Source organism: Pseudoliparis swirei, chromosome 5 (genome assembly GCF_029220125.1).
Source record: "Pseudoliparis swirei isolate HS2019 ecotype Mariana Trench chromosome 5, NWPU_hadal_v1, whole genome shotgun sequence".
In the NCBI taxonomy this organism is placed as follows: domain Eukaryota; kingdom Metazoa; phylum Chordata; class Actinopteri; order Perciformes; family Liparidae; genus Pseudoliparis; species Pseudoliparis swirei.
In genome coordinates, this window is record NC_079392.1 from 21,604,778 (window position 1) to 21,619,825 (window position 15,048).

The following is a 15,048-nucleotide window of genomic DNA, read 5'->3' on the forward strand; positions in this document are numbered from 1 at the left end:
GCTAAGGTAAAATAACAGTATTACCCGGCACTGCGCATTAAAACACACGGATAACCTCTGCATGCCGGTACATTCACGGCACACATTCAGCAAACCCTTTATTGCACCCAACATGCAGATGAATCTGAGGCGGTGGACTTCCCTCTGGTTGCAATCTGGTGTGGGACCAAAGTGATTGCAGCAGATTGCATCGCCATGGCAACACAATTATGCTGCCATAACGTGGGAGGCAAGGATCATGTATGATCCATGGTTAGATAGTGTAATTATTCACATGCCTACAGGAAGGAACATTTATCTCTGCGTTCTCTTTTTTCCATTCTTCTGGTGCCAAATATCAAGATTTCATATAGATCGATGTCATTTTGGGAGTTTGATAACTGTGTAAATCAATAAATTAAATGTATCTATGTCAAAGTAATGATCTAAGAAACTGAATTAGTATTTGTAAATACTGATGAAATTAAAGCATGCAGTTCATCATGGTCATTGCGCCCATTAGTTACCTAGCAACATGCAATGTGTACATGTTGTGGTATTGTAAGTACCGGCCAAGATGTTTGTGCATCCACTTTATTGTCTCATATAATATATGATGCCCAGGCAAGTGGAATGGAGCATGCTTCCCTCTGTCCATGGCACAAAAATAACGCAAGCAAGCAAACACACACACACACACACACACACACACACGGTTTGCTCATCAATTATTTCTCAAAGGGGGATATTAGCACAGCTTTGCCCTAAATCGACCCTCTCCCATGATGTGACATGGACCAGGTGTGATTTTAAGACTTTAAAAAAACATGACGCAGCAAATTCAACTCCGCGATGTTCGGACGTCTGATATAGTTTGCTACTTCGGTTTGGGCGATATGGAGAAAATCTAATAGCACAATCTTTTTGACCAAATACTTTGATATCAATAATGCGATGATGCGGGCGCTTTTTCAAAGTATTTCCACAATATTTCTGATAATCATCAGTAATATGGACAAAAAAGGCAAATGATGGCTCAGGTAAGTTAAAATGTATGACTGTCCTGTAATGCAGCTTTTAAAACGAGGGAGACAACACATTAAGATATTTACTAGAGTCATTTAATGTCAATATATTACGAAATGCTATATGCTACTTTATATTGTATACCACCTGCCATCTCGAAGCAAATAATTCACTTTATCTGTACAATTACAAACTGCAGTTGCCTTTATCAAGTCAAATATTATGCAATACGTTGATAAACTGGTTCTGAATTTCATTTGGTTGCTTTTCAGTTCAACTGCAGTTGCTTAGGTGAGAAAATGGAGAAGTTAAAAGCCAAATGAACCGTGGAAATGAACCGGTGCAGCACATTAAAATCAAACTTTCTCACTGGCTTTCTTATAGTGAGTCGCATTTTGCCATTTCTTTAATTTTAAGGCATCATGGACAGTTTTTCCGCCGTGTCCTCAGTTCAAAGGCGAGTGATTGGTTCCATGCGCATATATTCAAGAGATGAAAGTAGAGATCGCTCTCTGTATCAAAATGCCTTGGTAAACACAGAAAGGTCAGGCAATAGCTTATTCCCTTGGAAATGTCAGCTGATTACTTCATAACGGGCGGCATGCCACTATTTGAAGGGACTGTAAGATCAAAAAAAAAAGAAGAAAAAAAAGAGGAGGGGTAAGAAATAGACTCGTGTGATCGTATTTTATTGACACTTTATCAATAAAAGGTAGAGAGGCATGTTTTGTTTTCAGTCTTTTTAATATCTGAGAAAAAAATCATTTAATAAACTGAATACAATCAAACAATTTGTGCTCTGCTGGTAGTTTACATTTACATGTCTGATGTAATTCATACCGGAAATACTACAAGTGCTTTGTCTCTGATGGCTTGCACTCCTTTCTAAATGCACCATTGACATTCTGTTAGTGGTTCCCAACACTTGTTCAGGAAGCCCTGAAAATGATGTAAGGAATATAAAAAACTAAACTAAAAGTATGTTGTTTTGGGCTTTTCTATATTTTTTGGCTTAATTTAGTTAATTGATTAAACTGTTCAGAATTTATGTTGATATTTAGGCCATGATCTGTGATGATTGGTCACAAATATATTTGGATTCATTTAATGGGCTCAACGGTTTATGCTTCACTGTAAAAGTACTAGACTTACTCCACCAATTTATTTATTTTTATTTGAAATTGTTATAATACTTTGAGAAATACTGTACCTTTTTTATTTGAAGTCTTTAGAATAATGTTGATTAATTTTGGAATAAAAACTTTAATTTTACCCACCTGATTAGATAATTTTAAAAATATATATATCTATATATATTACAAATCAAACAGTTGTATAAAACACATACAACATACATACCACTAGTAAGTATATGACTAAAAAAAGTCAATAAAAATCAACCAAGGTTAAAAGATTAGTGTTGTAATTATTTCTTTCAGTACTGTAGCATTTCAAAACCAACATGTTTGTCTTTATTAGTATTAATCACTCATCTGCAATATTAGTGCAGCGTGTATCAGAGACAGTGAATTGTTGTGCTGCAGAAACTTTACGAAAAAACTTATTAAACATTAATGTAAGGCTGCTGTTCACATTCCTAGTTAACAAACAAGTTACTTGGTCAGCTTGGTTCATGTTTACATTTTCGACTTGGACTCTTGGTCTTCGGCAATAAACTCGTGAATGCAGCCGATTCCAGTGTGAAACTAGTGAGTTTGCTTCCATCAACACAACAAAAGGACCAACGTGCTGAACAGGATCAAGGTGAAACACTTGTGTGTGAATATATTGCAGATGATCAGAGAAAAGTAATCCAGAAGTAGCTCGTGGAATGTTGTTTGTATGAGACATAATTAGTGTAACTTAGAAGAAAATGTACATTTTGAATGGCGTTTGCAGACGCAGTGAGAAGATGTTACTTTCCCTCATGTTATAGACATAAACAAACGAGATACATCTGTGAAAGAATAATTAGTAAAAACATCAGTATGCATCAAATAAGTGTACACACACACAGGTATATGGTTTGCTGTATAGAAAGTGTGCCATTAGCTTAAAAAAAAGTAAAAGATTATTACGTTACATATTTGTATCACTTTACAGTGCACTGGTTTTTACTTTGGTATTTGGTGCTATGATCTGAATGACAGAAAAACACTTTCTATTAAAGTGAGATGAAACGCTCATCATTAACGACACAACAAACATTCTCGTAAGATGCATCCAAACCTTCGAGACCAACTTCGGTCGGCTGGAGGCAAAAAGAATCAAAGAGTAGATTTGCTCCCAAAACGCTTGTATCAAGCACGGATATGAGGACATTTAGCAGATATCTCTAACGTGAGAAAGAATAAAGAACGCTGTGATATAATCAATTTATAGTCGATGTGTAGAAGAGCGATATGGAAGCAATATCGTATGCAAGGTCAGAACCAATCACCTTGCTTCTTATCCTCAACAATACTGTTCATACAACAACGATTTGAAAGTTGGCAAAAAATTACATTTAGCTCAAGATGGATCACGTAAGTTTTAACAAGATGCCAGAAACCCCAAAACTCATGCCTGAAAATAAAATCCCTTTATAGGCTCACAGTGAAGTATTCACATAATTTGAGAACGCATTTGGCTGAAATGCATTTGAGCCCCGTAGATCTGAAAATGTTTTGCGTCTCTCGAAATGTCAGAGAAGAATATGCTACAAAAAGATATATGAAAAGTAAAGCGGACAACTTTGAGATGAGTGCGAGTGTGTATGGAGAGGAGGAACACCCGGTCATTGTGCAATGACTGTAGTGTGCAGATTCAGGCATCTGACCTCGATATTAAATGTTCTGATGTGGCCTGCTTAATAGTTTTGCATTGACGCAGTAATAAAGGCCACGGTGACGCCATCATCTGAATGTGTGGGCGCCTCAGCATATGGGAGTGTTGGGTCCTGGACTATTGCATCAGTCTGTGGTTGTACGTAGTGTCATTACTGTCTGGGGTAACTGCCCATAGACTGTTTGACCGCCTCCTCCAACGACCTCCGGGTTACCAATAGCCGCACCACGTCCTCGTTCTTCTTCGTTAGTCTTTTACGAGCCCGATCGTGGGTCACCATTGTCATATCCCAGCCGTTCACCTGGAAAGGAATGAAAAAGGACTTTGTGTGAGAAAAGCCAGAGCCCGTTACACAAATTTAAGATGAGCACCAGCGGGACGAGGCGAGCGGTGCTCCCGACGCACAGCTCCCATCTTCCTCTGTGGTGTACGCACGGTGCCATCTTGTGGATCGACACCAAAGCTCAGTCTCGCTGCACACCTGCATTATTTTGTCTCCCATCCTCAAGCCCGCCACGTCTGCTGGTCCTCTCGGTGTTATCCTGGTCACATAGATGCCCTGTGGGAAAACCAAAGTATTTTATATGATCATATATGAATTACAGAAAAGATACAGATCTAAAACCCCAAACAATTTATGAAAAGGCCACTTCAAAAATGTGAAATTATAATGTGTAGAAATATATACACACACACACACTCTACAATAATCTTCTGATTGGATCGTAATCTTGGGATTATTCTCCTATTAATTCATTCGACTGAATTCAATTGGCAGCACAAACTGGAGTGTAGTTTGCATCTGGAGACGCGTGGAAAGAGCCCGCCGCGGCGCTTTCATCCGTTTATCTAAAGGGGCTTGGAGGTTTCCATCCTGTGGGGCCAGCCGTTGCTAAGCAACCAACACCTGCACTATGTTGACGGTGAAGTTGCGGTAATGTAGCGGAAAGCCTCACCGACTAAACTCAACAAAGTCAAAACAAATGTAAATGGATTTGCAGCAATGTAAATTAATGTAAAATAAAATTGCCAAAAACATAAAAATATATGTACAACTAATACTTAACATCTTCAACATTACAAAAGTTACATCGGTTTCTTTTTACTTAGTTATCTAACTTCAAATCACTTGTTTTCTGTAACCTCTGACCTTTACAAACAAGCAAACGGATGATGACCAGAAGGCATGAAAGACGGCATGTTTCGACTCATAGCTCTGAGGGAAGATTCAGCTCGACACAATACAAGCTGGAATAACTCAATGTCTTCCAAGAGTCTGATACTGATTAATATTCATGATTATATTAAAACAAGTGGCTTCTAATATCCAGCGCAAAAAAACTATAAGAATTCCAGAACTACCTTTGCTACTAATCGCAATTTCTGTCTTAATTGTTTCATCTATCAAAATGTCTGATAGTTAGCAAACTGTCACAAATTGCTTCAACCAACAGTACAAAGTTTAAGATATTAAATTGACAATGAAATATGGGAAAAAACAGCAAGACGGTAATTTGACACACTTTGCAGAACACAAAACGAGATTGAAGCATTTTATTCTTTTAAAGTGTGTTAAGTATTAAGTTTCAAATCTTAACGTATTATTATTAAGTGGTTTCGGTGAGAGGAGAGCAACTGAAAATCACTGTGGGAATGTTTCCATAATGATATTAAACATGTCAACAATATCTGAAAGGAAAGCTGGTACGGTCCTATAGTCGAGCCCAATATCATAACTTATTATTTCTCAGAATCAAGGTATCCGAGGCACATTTCCATCTCTCCCGCTCACACTGTGCAGAGTGAGCAGGTAAGGCACGACTCGGCGTAAACCTGCAGTGTTCCTTTCTGGTTTGTTCCCACCTGCAAGTGATGTGTTCAAGCATGTCCGCATTTATAGCTCACCAGAGAGCTGCTTCATACCTCTGTGCGTCACACAGGTCGGATCAGGAAGAGAAGAAACGTAATGGAGGGGGTTACACCATATTAAGATTCAATCGGTAGCTTTGTGTTCCAAATTAGACCCTGAAATCTGGAGAAAATCAGAAAAGGACATAAACCGTCGTTTTTCTGCCTGGTGTAATTTACAACTATCAATAACAAATTATAATTCATTGAGAATTACAGGATTTAGTCTGCAATACTTAAAATATTAATATATTTGACTTAATGAGAGAAACATCCGTTTAACCTTCTCCCGTTTGATTTGAATGATTCTCAGATAACAGGAAATGTCTTGGTAAATAAACAGATATAAATGTTGTCGCCATCCCCCACTCAGCCAATTGCAGTACATAAGCAGCTAAATGACACACACACACACACACACACACACACACACACGCACACTTACTTTGTCCGTCTTGTCATCAGAGAAGGGGTTCTGTCCAGGGTCTTGGTCTATCCCTCCTCCGATGCTGAAGCCCAGGATCAGATTCTCTCCATGTCGCAACTTCTCGATCTGAATTCGTTGCTGTTTCAGACGGGGAAAAAAAAATCTGTAAAATCTCACTTCATAGGACATTATTCTGCCAATTTACACACAAAACACATTCAGTAAATCATAATGACATGTAGTTTCTCAGGAGACAAGTGGTCATTGGATTCGGGCTTAGTCACAAACCATCACCCCCAAACTGAAAGGATTTAACACACACAAGAATTACACACGTTTTTCAAAAGAAACGTGACGCTCTGGGTCGTTCCATGTGGAACCTTTCACGAACCATCAACCTGCAGCATGAACTTAACTGTAGTGGTAATTAAACACGGACACTCATCTAAATAAAACGGATGATTTGTGTTGATTTTCAGTTTGGAGAAATGCTGTGCAAATGCAAATGAAAAGGAGGAAAATGACGGTAAACAGCCAAGTTTCCATCGAGCGAGGCACCGATTTATCCACCACAGGCACATCTCAACGCATGGCAACTGGTATGTTTCACAGGCTGTTCTCGAGTGACTGAAGTCCACACTGGAACAGAGACTTTATTGGTGCAGCTCTGCCCTTGACACCGACGAGCAGCTGCAGGCTCACGAACCACCAGATGGATGGATGGCTCTCGACAGCAGCGCTCTTCACAACACTCCTCGACACAAAGACGGCCTGTGTGTGTGCTGATGAATAACCAGACATTCACGGAGTGGTGCGGCTGGTACAATGAAGTCTGAGGATGTCTGGAACGCTTTTAATACAGAGACAAGTCAGTCAGGACTTGTCAACGACACTACAACACATTATGCTCTCCCAGTAAAAAGAGGTTCATGAGCCTGACTGGTAGACCCACTATCACTGTCATCAGAAAAATAAAACTATATAATACTAAGTGTTTCTATATTTGGGCCCAGAGAAGACAGCATCCTATTTGAATTCCTATTAGTATTCAGAATTGTAAATGTATATTAAAACCCCAAAAATTGAGGAAGGCCAATAACAAACAAAAACAGAAATGCCTGAAGTATGTTTGAGGTCAATTAACTTAAAAGTTTTAAAACACAGATTTTCCAACTAAGTTGGACACGAAGTACATAAGTTGGGTCAGGAAAAAAATGCAACAAAACCGTACGCCTTTATGGATGAAGGTGTGCATTTTAATAAAATCATAGGTTGTTGACTAAGTTGTTACTAGGGAGCAACACAATGCTGCTAACATTTATTTTGTTGTCGAAGCATTTACCAAGTATAAAGTTAAACATCCACGATATACAAACGCCATGGTCCTTTATCAATAGAGGATGCCACACTATAACAGACAATGAGGAAGTAACCTGCATGCTTCCTCAACCACACCCCGCACATGCCATCACTGCAACTCTGACCCGGAGTCCTACACCCGTCCACCTCTTCGGCTTCATCATAAAAGCTCTGTTTGCAGTTGTGACATTTTCTGCAGCACTTGAAGGCATCGCAAAGACACAATTCAACCCAAGTGCGCTTTATATTCTGTAACTCTGTATTTAGGTCAACAAAAGGGAACAAACAGCCCTTGGAAGTCAACCGGAAGACAGCGTCGCACGGATGGTGACGCCCATCTTTGAACTCTCTCGAGACTCGACGCATTTTGATAAAGTGTAACGTATGCAGCGTTCAAGTTTCATATCCTATCTTGAAGTACGACTTTCATACTGAAACACATTTTTTTGAAAAGGGAGAAAAAGCTAGCAGACAAAGTCCTAAACCCTCCCTGTCAGCTCGCTCTCTTTACCGTAAAGCTCAGGATACAGGTGCCCCGCGGCTTTCAGGGCGGCTGGTTCAGGCGAGGCGAGCAACGGTGAGCTTTGTTGTGTAGCTCAATAAAGTACACTTAGGATTCATGATAACGTATCTACAGTGTGACTAACGTTAGGCAACACTGGGTAGTTCATTCAGAGTTTTGAACTCATGGGGTTTCGCGTTAACGTCGGACCAGCAGACGAACAATAGAGACCCGTTGAATGGACACAGCACTCCTTTAAAACTTACCACAACAGCAGTCAGCGGCTGTCCCGGCATGAAAGACATCGTGTCGCTACGATTTTTTTAGGCAACGGATGTAGAAACTTGCAACAAAGTCACAGAAAAGAAGTCTCGAGAGTGGGGCAACTTCTCTGATCACGACATGAGGAGAGGCAGGCTGATCCCTGGCTGGAGACCAACAGCTTCCCAGATAACGTCACCTAGCGCCCCCCCAGCAGCCTCTCCGATTTGCGCGTTTTGAAGCACGGGGTAGCCCGGGAGGGCGGTGTTTAACAGTCTGACGCTGTAGAAATATGCGTTAGGAATTTGGTTTGGGTTTCCTTAAAAGGTACTGGCAGATAGCGGCCTCCTGTGATTCTGCATGTGCCATCCATGTACTTTACAACATGATCTTGTAGATACATAATATCACCACACATGTAAAGTCTTGAAGCCCCTCAAAAATGAGACAGGAGAAATGAGAGGAGAGAATAACACAATTTTAAAAAAGCTTTCACGCTGTGCTTGTGGATGAGAAATTGCTGACAGGGCCGAATTAATTTGGGATTGCTTTCGTTTGCAGTTTGCAAATGGATCGATACAGTTTTGGCTTTTAACTTTATTTTAAGAGTAACAAGCGACGTTGTCACCGACTCGTCACTCTCTGCTTTTATATTTTACACTTCACAACATTTTAGAGGCAAGTAATGAAGTTGTACCTACATTATGAAACTTGGTAAACAGCAAACTTTAAATGGTACTTTTTCAAAATCATGTAGCCTACATCTGATGTGGATTACTGCCACTAGATGGTGGTGTAGTGACTAGTGAGTGAGACACTTAGAGAGAAAAAACAAGCAAGTCCTGACATCCTTAAAATATATGTTTGGAAGAGTATGAGAACATTTACCGTACTATGACACTAAACAGTGGGATATAAAAGGACCGCGGTCGATGGGTTCCTGGTCCCATCGGGGCCCCCCACCACTTCATGTGCACAGACTGCAGGAAAGCCATAACAGATAGTTCAACGGTGATTTATTTTGACTCAGTGTGTAACAAAATTAGACGCTTTGAACAGATATATTATCAAGTTGTATAAATATTAAATATAATTGATGCATTTTAGATGCTCTGTAGTAATAATAATAATAAGGATCTGACAAATCAATTTGCACTACAAGTGAATTGATTTGCTTCCCCGTTCCGTGTCCAGAGGCCATGTGAAATGAAACTCACCCGTTTGTTTCTGAACCAGTTTAACCAGCGTCGGCACTTTCTTCCTGTCATGTTTCAGATATATAACAGATTTGCCCCCGATGCTACGTCTCCTGCATACAAAGCAGCTGACACAAACTCTGTAATTTATATTTACATGTCCTGCATCAAACTTCCTCCTGCTGCCTCTTCATACATTACATCACCAATGAGGCAAACAACAACATTGCACCTGAACTCAAACGCCAGGGAAGAGGCTAGTGTTGCTTACGTAGAGCACATTTGCATTACTTCTCTTTATGTAACAATGCTCATCTGTTGTCTCTGTTGAATAAACAAGCAAAAAAAAGAAAGAAAGGCGAAGCACTCAAAAGTCACTGGCACGAATAACAGTCACATGGGGACAGCAGTGTAACCGTCATAACCCTTCACTACCTTTATCCTTTATGATTGTGTACTCGAAGACTGATACAAGCTCTTTTTTTTTTCGCATGACGATTTTTGTCCTGCATCCACTTTGCGTTTTATCCATCTGTACACATTATATTTCTACGGGAGAGGTAGTGTATCAGAAGCCTGGAGCAAAAGGTGGAGGTGGACGGTATTCATGAGGCAACGCTCCATCAGTCAGTGTCACATTATGGGGAAATGGCTGAGCATTGGAGGTCTGAGGCCCTGTGATGAACTGGTACTCATTGCCAGCGTCTCCACTCCTCCCAGTGGTCTCCATAACAACCTCTGCGTACTCCTGCGACATGCTCCTCTTCTTTTGGAACTTCTTCCTGAGGTTCTTCAGGTTGGAGACGACGGACGACTTGGCCTCCTGGTTCCTTGCGGGCTGGATGTTGCCTCCGAGGGGTTGCTCGGTGGCTGTTGGGAGGAGGGGCTTTCAGGGACCGTTCTGATACACGCCTGGTTCTGCTTCAGTGGAGGAACCGAGCTCCGAGCCGGCACCTGGGGCGGCTGGTTAAACGGAGGGTTGTCGGCGGGGAGTCTCTTTCTGGTCAAGAGCTGAAGGTCATAAACATGAAACGTACAACATGTAGATATGTGTTAGAAAATAAAAAGGGCATCTTACATTTCAGAGTAAATCTTATATATATCTTGAAAACACGAGGAAATAATGTCTAAATAAACAACACAACGTTTTTTTGTCAAAAGAGTTTTACTGTCAACAATTCCACTTCATCAGGACTGCGTGGGTGTGTTTTGATCAGATTTGATTGACAGTGGCCTCGCAATGTACGAAGACAACCCCCACAACTGCCATCAGGTTTTGTTTTAAAGCTTGCTTCAAATTTGACTGGTGCACAAAAGAAATACATTTTCCTGCTGAGCCCACTTTAAATATTAACTAAGTGATGAAAAGCAACAATAGAAATAGAAATATTTCTCCCAAAGCTGGTCAAAGTTTGGGAGAAAACCATCTGTCCTCATGAAAATCCATTAACAACAGGAAGCTGCAGGCTTCAAAAAAAAACTTTTGAATTTCTTCAGATTAACATTGATCTGACGACATTTCGAGAACTTTTTTTTCTTCACAAAAGTTTAGAGCACCAAGCAACTTCTAAAAAAGCTCCTCAGATCAGCATTACCAGGGGTGGGAGAGGGAGGGGGAGGCAAGGATGTTCTTCTTCCAAATTAGGGTAAAGTTGGTCCAAGTTATTTGCTCGATACGGAAGGGCGGGGGGGCTTTCTTCTCGCGCTGATGGCTGACCCACGCTGCCTTGCAGCGAGGTGGTTGGCAACCAGCTAGTGTTTGGTTTAAGATGTCTTTGGGGAAACAGCAACTCCGCATAGTCAGTCTTGTCATCTGAGGTCTTCAGTGAGATCAAAGAGAGAGAGAGAGAGAGAGAGAGAGAGAGAGAGAGAGAGAGAGAGAGAGAGAGAGAGAAAACAGGACATTAGTGGTTCTTTTCATGTTTACATGAGGAGATGAGGTCACTCAGTTTCAACTCTAAGTGCATGCACTGCAAATGCCTGAAAGCAAATATGTGGTCACTGGGCTTTACTGTTACTTTCACTGCTAACTTCATTTCACATCACCCAATGACCTACAAACACACACACACACACACACACACACACACACACCAAGGACGTATGATGGCACCTGTATTTATTCCTCACCTGTCCACAAGGGACAGTCAGCACCTGACTGAAAGGCTGGATGGGAGTATGTTTGTGAAAGTCCACCATGTCCTGAAGACAGCGGTGACGCCTGTTCTCCCCCACGATGACGTAATGGCCGTCCTCCAACGCATCGATCATGAAATGTCTGCAGCGGTCATCGGCACTGCGGGTCGAAGAGACGGAGAGGATGCGTGGAGGAGAGTGACCGGGGGCAGGGCTTCGGACCGCCGGGCCAAATGTGCGAGTGTGAAACAAAGCTCTCACCGGTAAGAGAGAGAGTAGCCAATCCTGCTCTCGCTCACTCTGATGAGGAAGTAGCCCGGAGGCCTGTACACCAGCAGCTCCTCTGCCACCCTGCAGAGAAACATGGATGCAAATTGACACAAAACAAAACTAGAAAAACATATACACACACACACACACACACACACACACAGTTTAATGTGTAAATGATGTAGCATGTGGACTGCAGCTGGACTCAGTAAGCAGTGAAACTGTCCCTGGGAATTCATGGTCTTAAGCTCTCACAAAACGTTCTTACCATACGTGACTTACGTATTTAAGTAGTGTAATAAATACAGCAGGGCATTTAAGTCTAGTCAGTAAAGTAAAGTAACAGATGGAGTACATGATGATGCCTATGATTGTACTGTATTTTCCATTTTTTAAAGATTTCTGAATGTGTTCAGTGGGTGTGTAACATGTTCAAGTATCACAAAAGTAAAGGTTACCATTCAAAAGACTACTTCGCTGATACATCTGTGGCTCCTGTACATCATAAATAAAAGTGTATAATCAATGTGTTGTCCTTGTACATGTAGGTAAAAGATCTACTTTAGCTTGTTTTCTTAATATTAAAGACACATCTCTGTTTTCACTCAAAATACTTCTAACTCCAGTTATGTTTTATGTGGTTTTGATGTTGACCATCACTTAAAGAAGCGCGTGCTTTTATAAAGGTTGAGAATAACAGTGACCCTTTTTCTTCATATGGTTTCAAAGAACTTCCTAAAAAAGTCAGTTTTACTTCCTAAAAATCGGACGTTTTCGACATTTAGACTTTGTTTATGCTTCTATGTTCTTTCCTCGTTACTCTCAGTCCTACTTTGGTTGTGTTGATCCCTTGCTCTAAATTACCTTTTTTTAAACTATTTTTAACCTGACATTAATATTATATATGAAGCAGAGTCACATGACACATCCACACATACACTTGAGCAATGTTCACTGCACGCTTGAATGCACCACTGACACCCTCATACACCTTCAGACATGGCTCTTTACATTCCTCCCTGTCTGCCAGCCACTGCTACAGATGGCGGAGAGTGAAAGTGACTTTAATATCTTACTTCCTAGAAATGATCCCATGAAACCATTTTGGGATATTGCCATTCCTGATCACCAACTGGAGCTGGGACTCTGTGAACCAGGTGATGGCATCATGCTCCAAACAGCTCATTTAATCCTCGGTGGGGTCTGTTGGACAATTCTCTGAGGACAGAAAACCTGCAAATGTGTTATTTGTGGCTCATTGACTTCTTTCAAAAGAAACAGGTATATCGAGTACATTGAGTTCACAGAGTACATTGAGTACATTGAGTACAAACCCCATACAGATATGTGAACAAAGATCCTGCATCTAGCCTTATGTGCCATTAATAACTAGCAGAGTATGCAATAAAATTCCAATGATGCGATGATCTTTTTCCTTTTCTAATGATATTTTTCCTCTTTCAAATCATTTAACTGAATAAAATCTATGATGTGATGTACGGTGTGAACATTGATCCACAGTTGAACTTTCATTCAAAGAGAAACCTCACAATAAGTTTCTTAATCATCTTTATATAGATTGCTTTACAATACAAAAGCTTTGAGGATGTTGGACTACTACTAGAAAAAATTGTACCAGTTTCACAATGTAAAATGTGTAGTTTAAAAACTCAAATGATAAATACAAAAATGACACTGTATTTGCAAATACAACTCAGAGATGTCTCCATTCCACAAAGCTCAAAGCAAATGTTACTCACCTTCACTCCGGCAGCTCGCTGATATGAATGACACCGCAGATCTCACTCACCTGGATACACTTGTCTGGGGGGCGGAGGCAGAACTCACTGAGTCTCTGTTTACCAGGCGCATTCAGAGAGAACACGACATAATGCAGCCACATGATGAATCCTTTGTAGTCGGACAGAAGATACACACATCTTTAAGTGTATGACAGGGTATTTGGATTATGAGAATGTAGCCTACATAGATACATAAGTATATCATAAAGCCACAGGTGTACACTTCATATCATTTTTAGAATGATATGGGAGTGCCCACAACACAGTGTTTACTTAAAGGCTTTATGAAAAGGCTTTGTGAAATCAACACAATCCTGTGATTGTGTTGATTTCATAAAGCCTTTGCTGGTGGTTTGTTTGATCAGTGAAGTTTTTATTGAGGCTCAGCATTTCTGCAAAGCTAGCCCAATTGTAGTGAAATAAGTATGTGGGTTTTTAAAGAAAAGAATAAAGCTGCTGCTCGGCCGATGAGTTCATATATGCTTATGCTGCATAAATGTGCGCAGGTGAAAAAAAAAGCTTGTTGGACTTCCATCTGCTGTTGTAGTCAGAGGGGAAGCTGCATACTGGAACTATCCTAACAATGAAATTCACCATCTGTGGCGTTATTGTTGTTGCTGATATATTTACTGCTCAATGAAGATTCCTGGTTAGTTAGTTTGGGAAGTTTCATTCCACAAGTTTGAGTGTCTAAATGAAAAATAACTTCATACAGGTCCACCTTTTACTGGAGAGTCCTGTTGCAAAGACGTGTCATATTCCATATTCTCAAGCAAACAATATATGACAAGCACAATCCATTTGTTTATCATGTTAAAACGGTTGAGTGCTGCACAGGAAAGCAGGAAAGTAGGAAGACTGACGGCCATAAAGGACCAAACATGACTCATAGGGTAATATCATTTGTTTAAATGGCAATATAATATATCTAGTAAATGTAGTTTGGAATAAAAATAATATTTATCCACAAAAACGTTTTCACGCATATATGTTCCCTAATTGGGGCAGCCAGATTTCAGTGTGCCATTGGCTCGTTGACCATGCCTTTGGGAGTGGTCACTGAATCATGACTGATCTGTTATAGCATTAATTATGGCTGAGACAATTCCTTACTAACAAAATTCATTACTAACAAATCACTCTTTACATCGCAGCCTTGTTTAGAAAGATATTTCTTAAATTAAATTTAAGCAATTCAAATATTTTCAAAAAAAGACATTAGTTGTTCAGTCTTATATACTATATTATACATTTACTACTGGTAAAGCAAACAAAATTTTGTCTGATTAATCTATAGATTATTTGGTAGAATACTAAAATAATCTATCAGCGTTCATGATTTAGACAGGTTTCTAA

General features: G+C 40.2%; 2 protein-coding genes across 2 annotated transcripts; both read right to left on the reverse strand.

The window, feature by feature from the left end:
* Window positions 1–2,411: 2,411 nt before the first annotated feature.
* tax1bp3 (Tax1 (human T-cell leukemia virus type I) binding protein 3) lies at window positions 2,412–8,476 on the reverse strand. The gene is made up of 4 exons (XM_056414442.1): window positions 8,294–8,476; window positions 6,185–6,304; window positions 4,313–4,390; window positions 2,412–4,132 (listed from the first exon to the last, which is right to left on the reverse strand). The coding sequence occupies exons 1-4, from the start codon at window positions 8,330–8,332 to the stop codon at window positions 3,983–3,985; spliced, it is 387 nt and encodes a 128-aa protein (XP_056270417.1). The 5' UTR covers window positions 8,333–8,476; the 3' UTR covers window positions 2,412–3,982.
* An 884-nt stretch (window positions 8,477–9,360) lies between these two features.
* Window positions 9,361–13,128, reverse strand: hsh2d (hematopoietic SH2 domain containing). Its single transcript, XM_056414433.1, is given in 6 exon segments — window positions 9,361–10,366; window positions 10,369–10,495; window positions 11,080–11,304; window positions 11,615–11,780; window positions 11,882–11,971; window positions 12,967–13,128. Coding segments are annotated over 6 exon segments (1,032 nt in total). The 5' UTR covers window positions 13,077–13,128; the 3' UTR covers window positions 9,361–10,052.
* Between the last annotated feature and the right edge of the window lie 1,920 nt (window positions 13,129–15,048).

What these genes read in the sequence shown, in the direction of transcription:
- tax1bp3 (XM_056414442.1), bottom strand. Translation starts at nt 8,332, where the DNA reads ATGTCTTTCATGCCGGGACAGCCGCTGACTGCTGTTGTG. An exon ending in AGCCGCTGACTGCTGTTGTG is followed by an intron (nt 6,305 to 8,293) that starts GTAAGTTTTAAA and finishes CGTCTGAAACAG; the next exon opens with CAACGAATTCAGATCGAGAA. An exon ending in CTGATGACAAGACGGACAAA is followed by an intron (nt 4,391 to 6,184) that starts GTAAGTGTGCGT and finishes GTTTTCCCACAG; the next exon opens with GGCATCTATGTGACCAGGAT.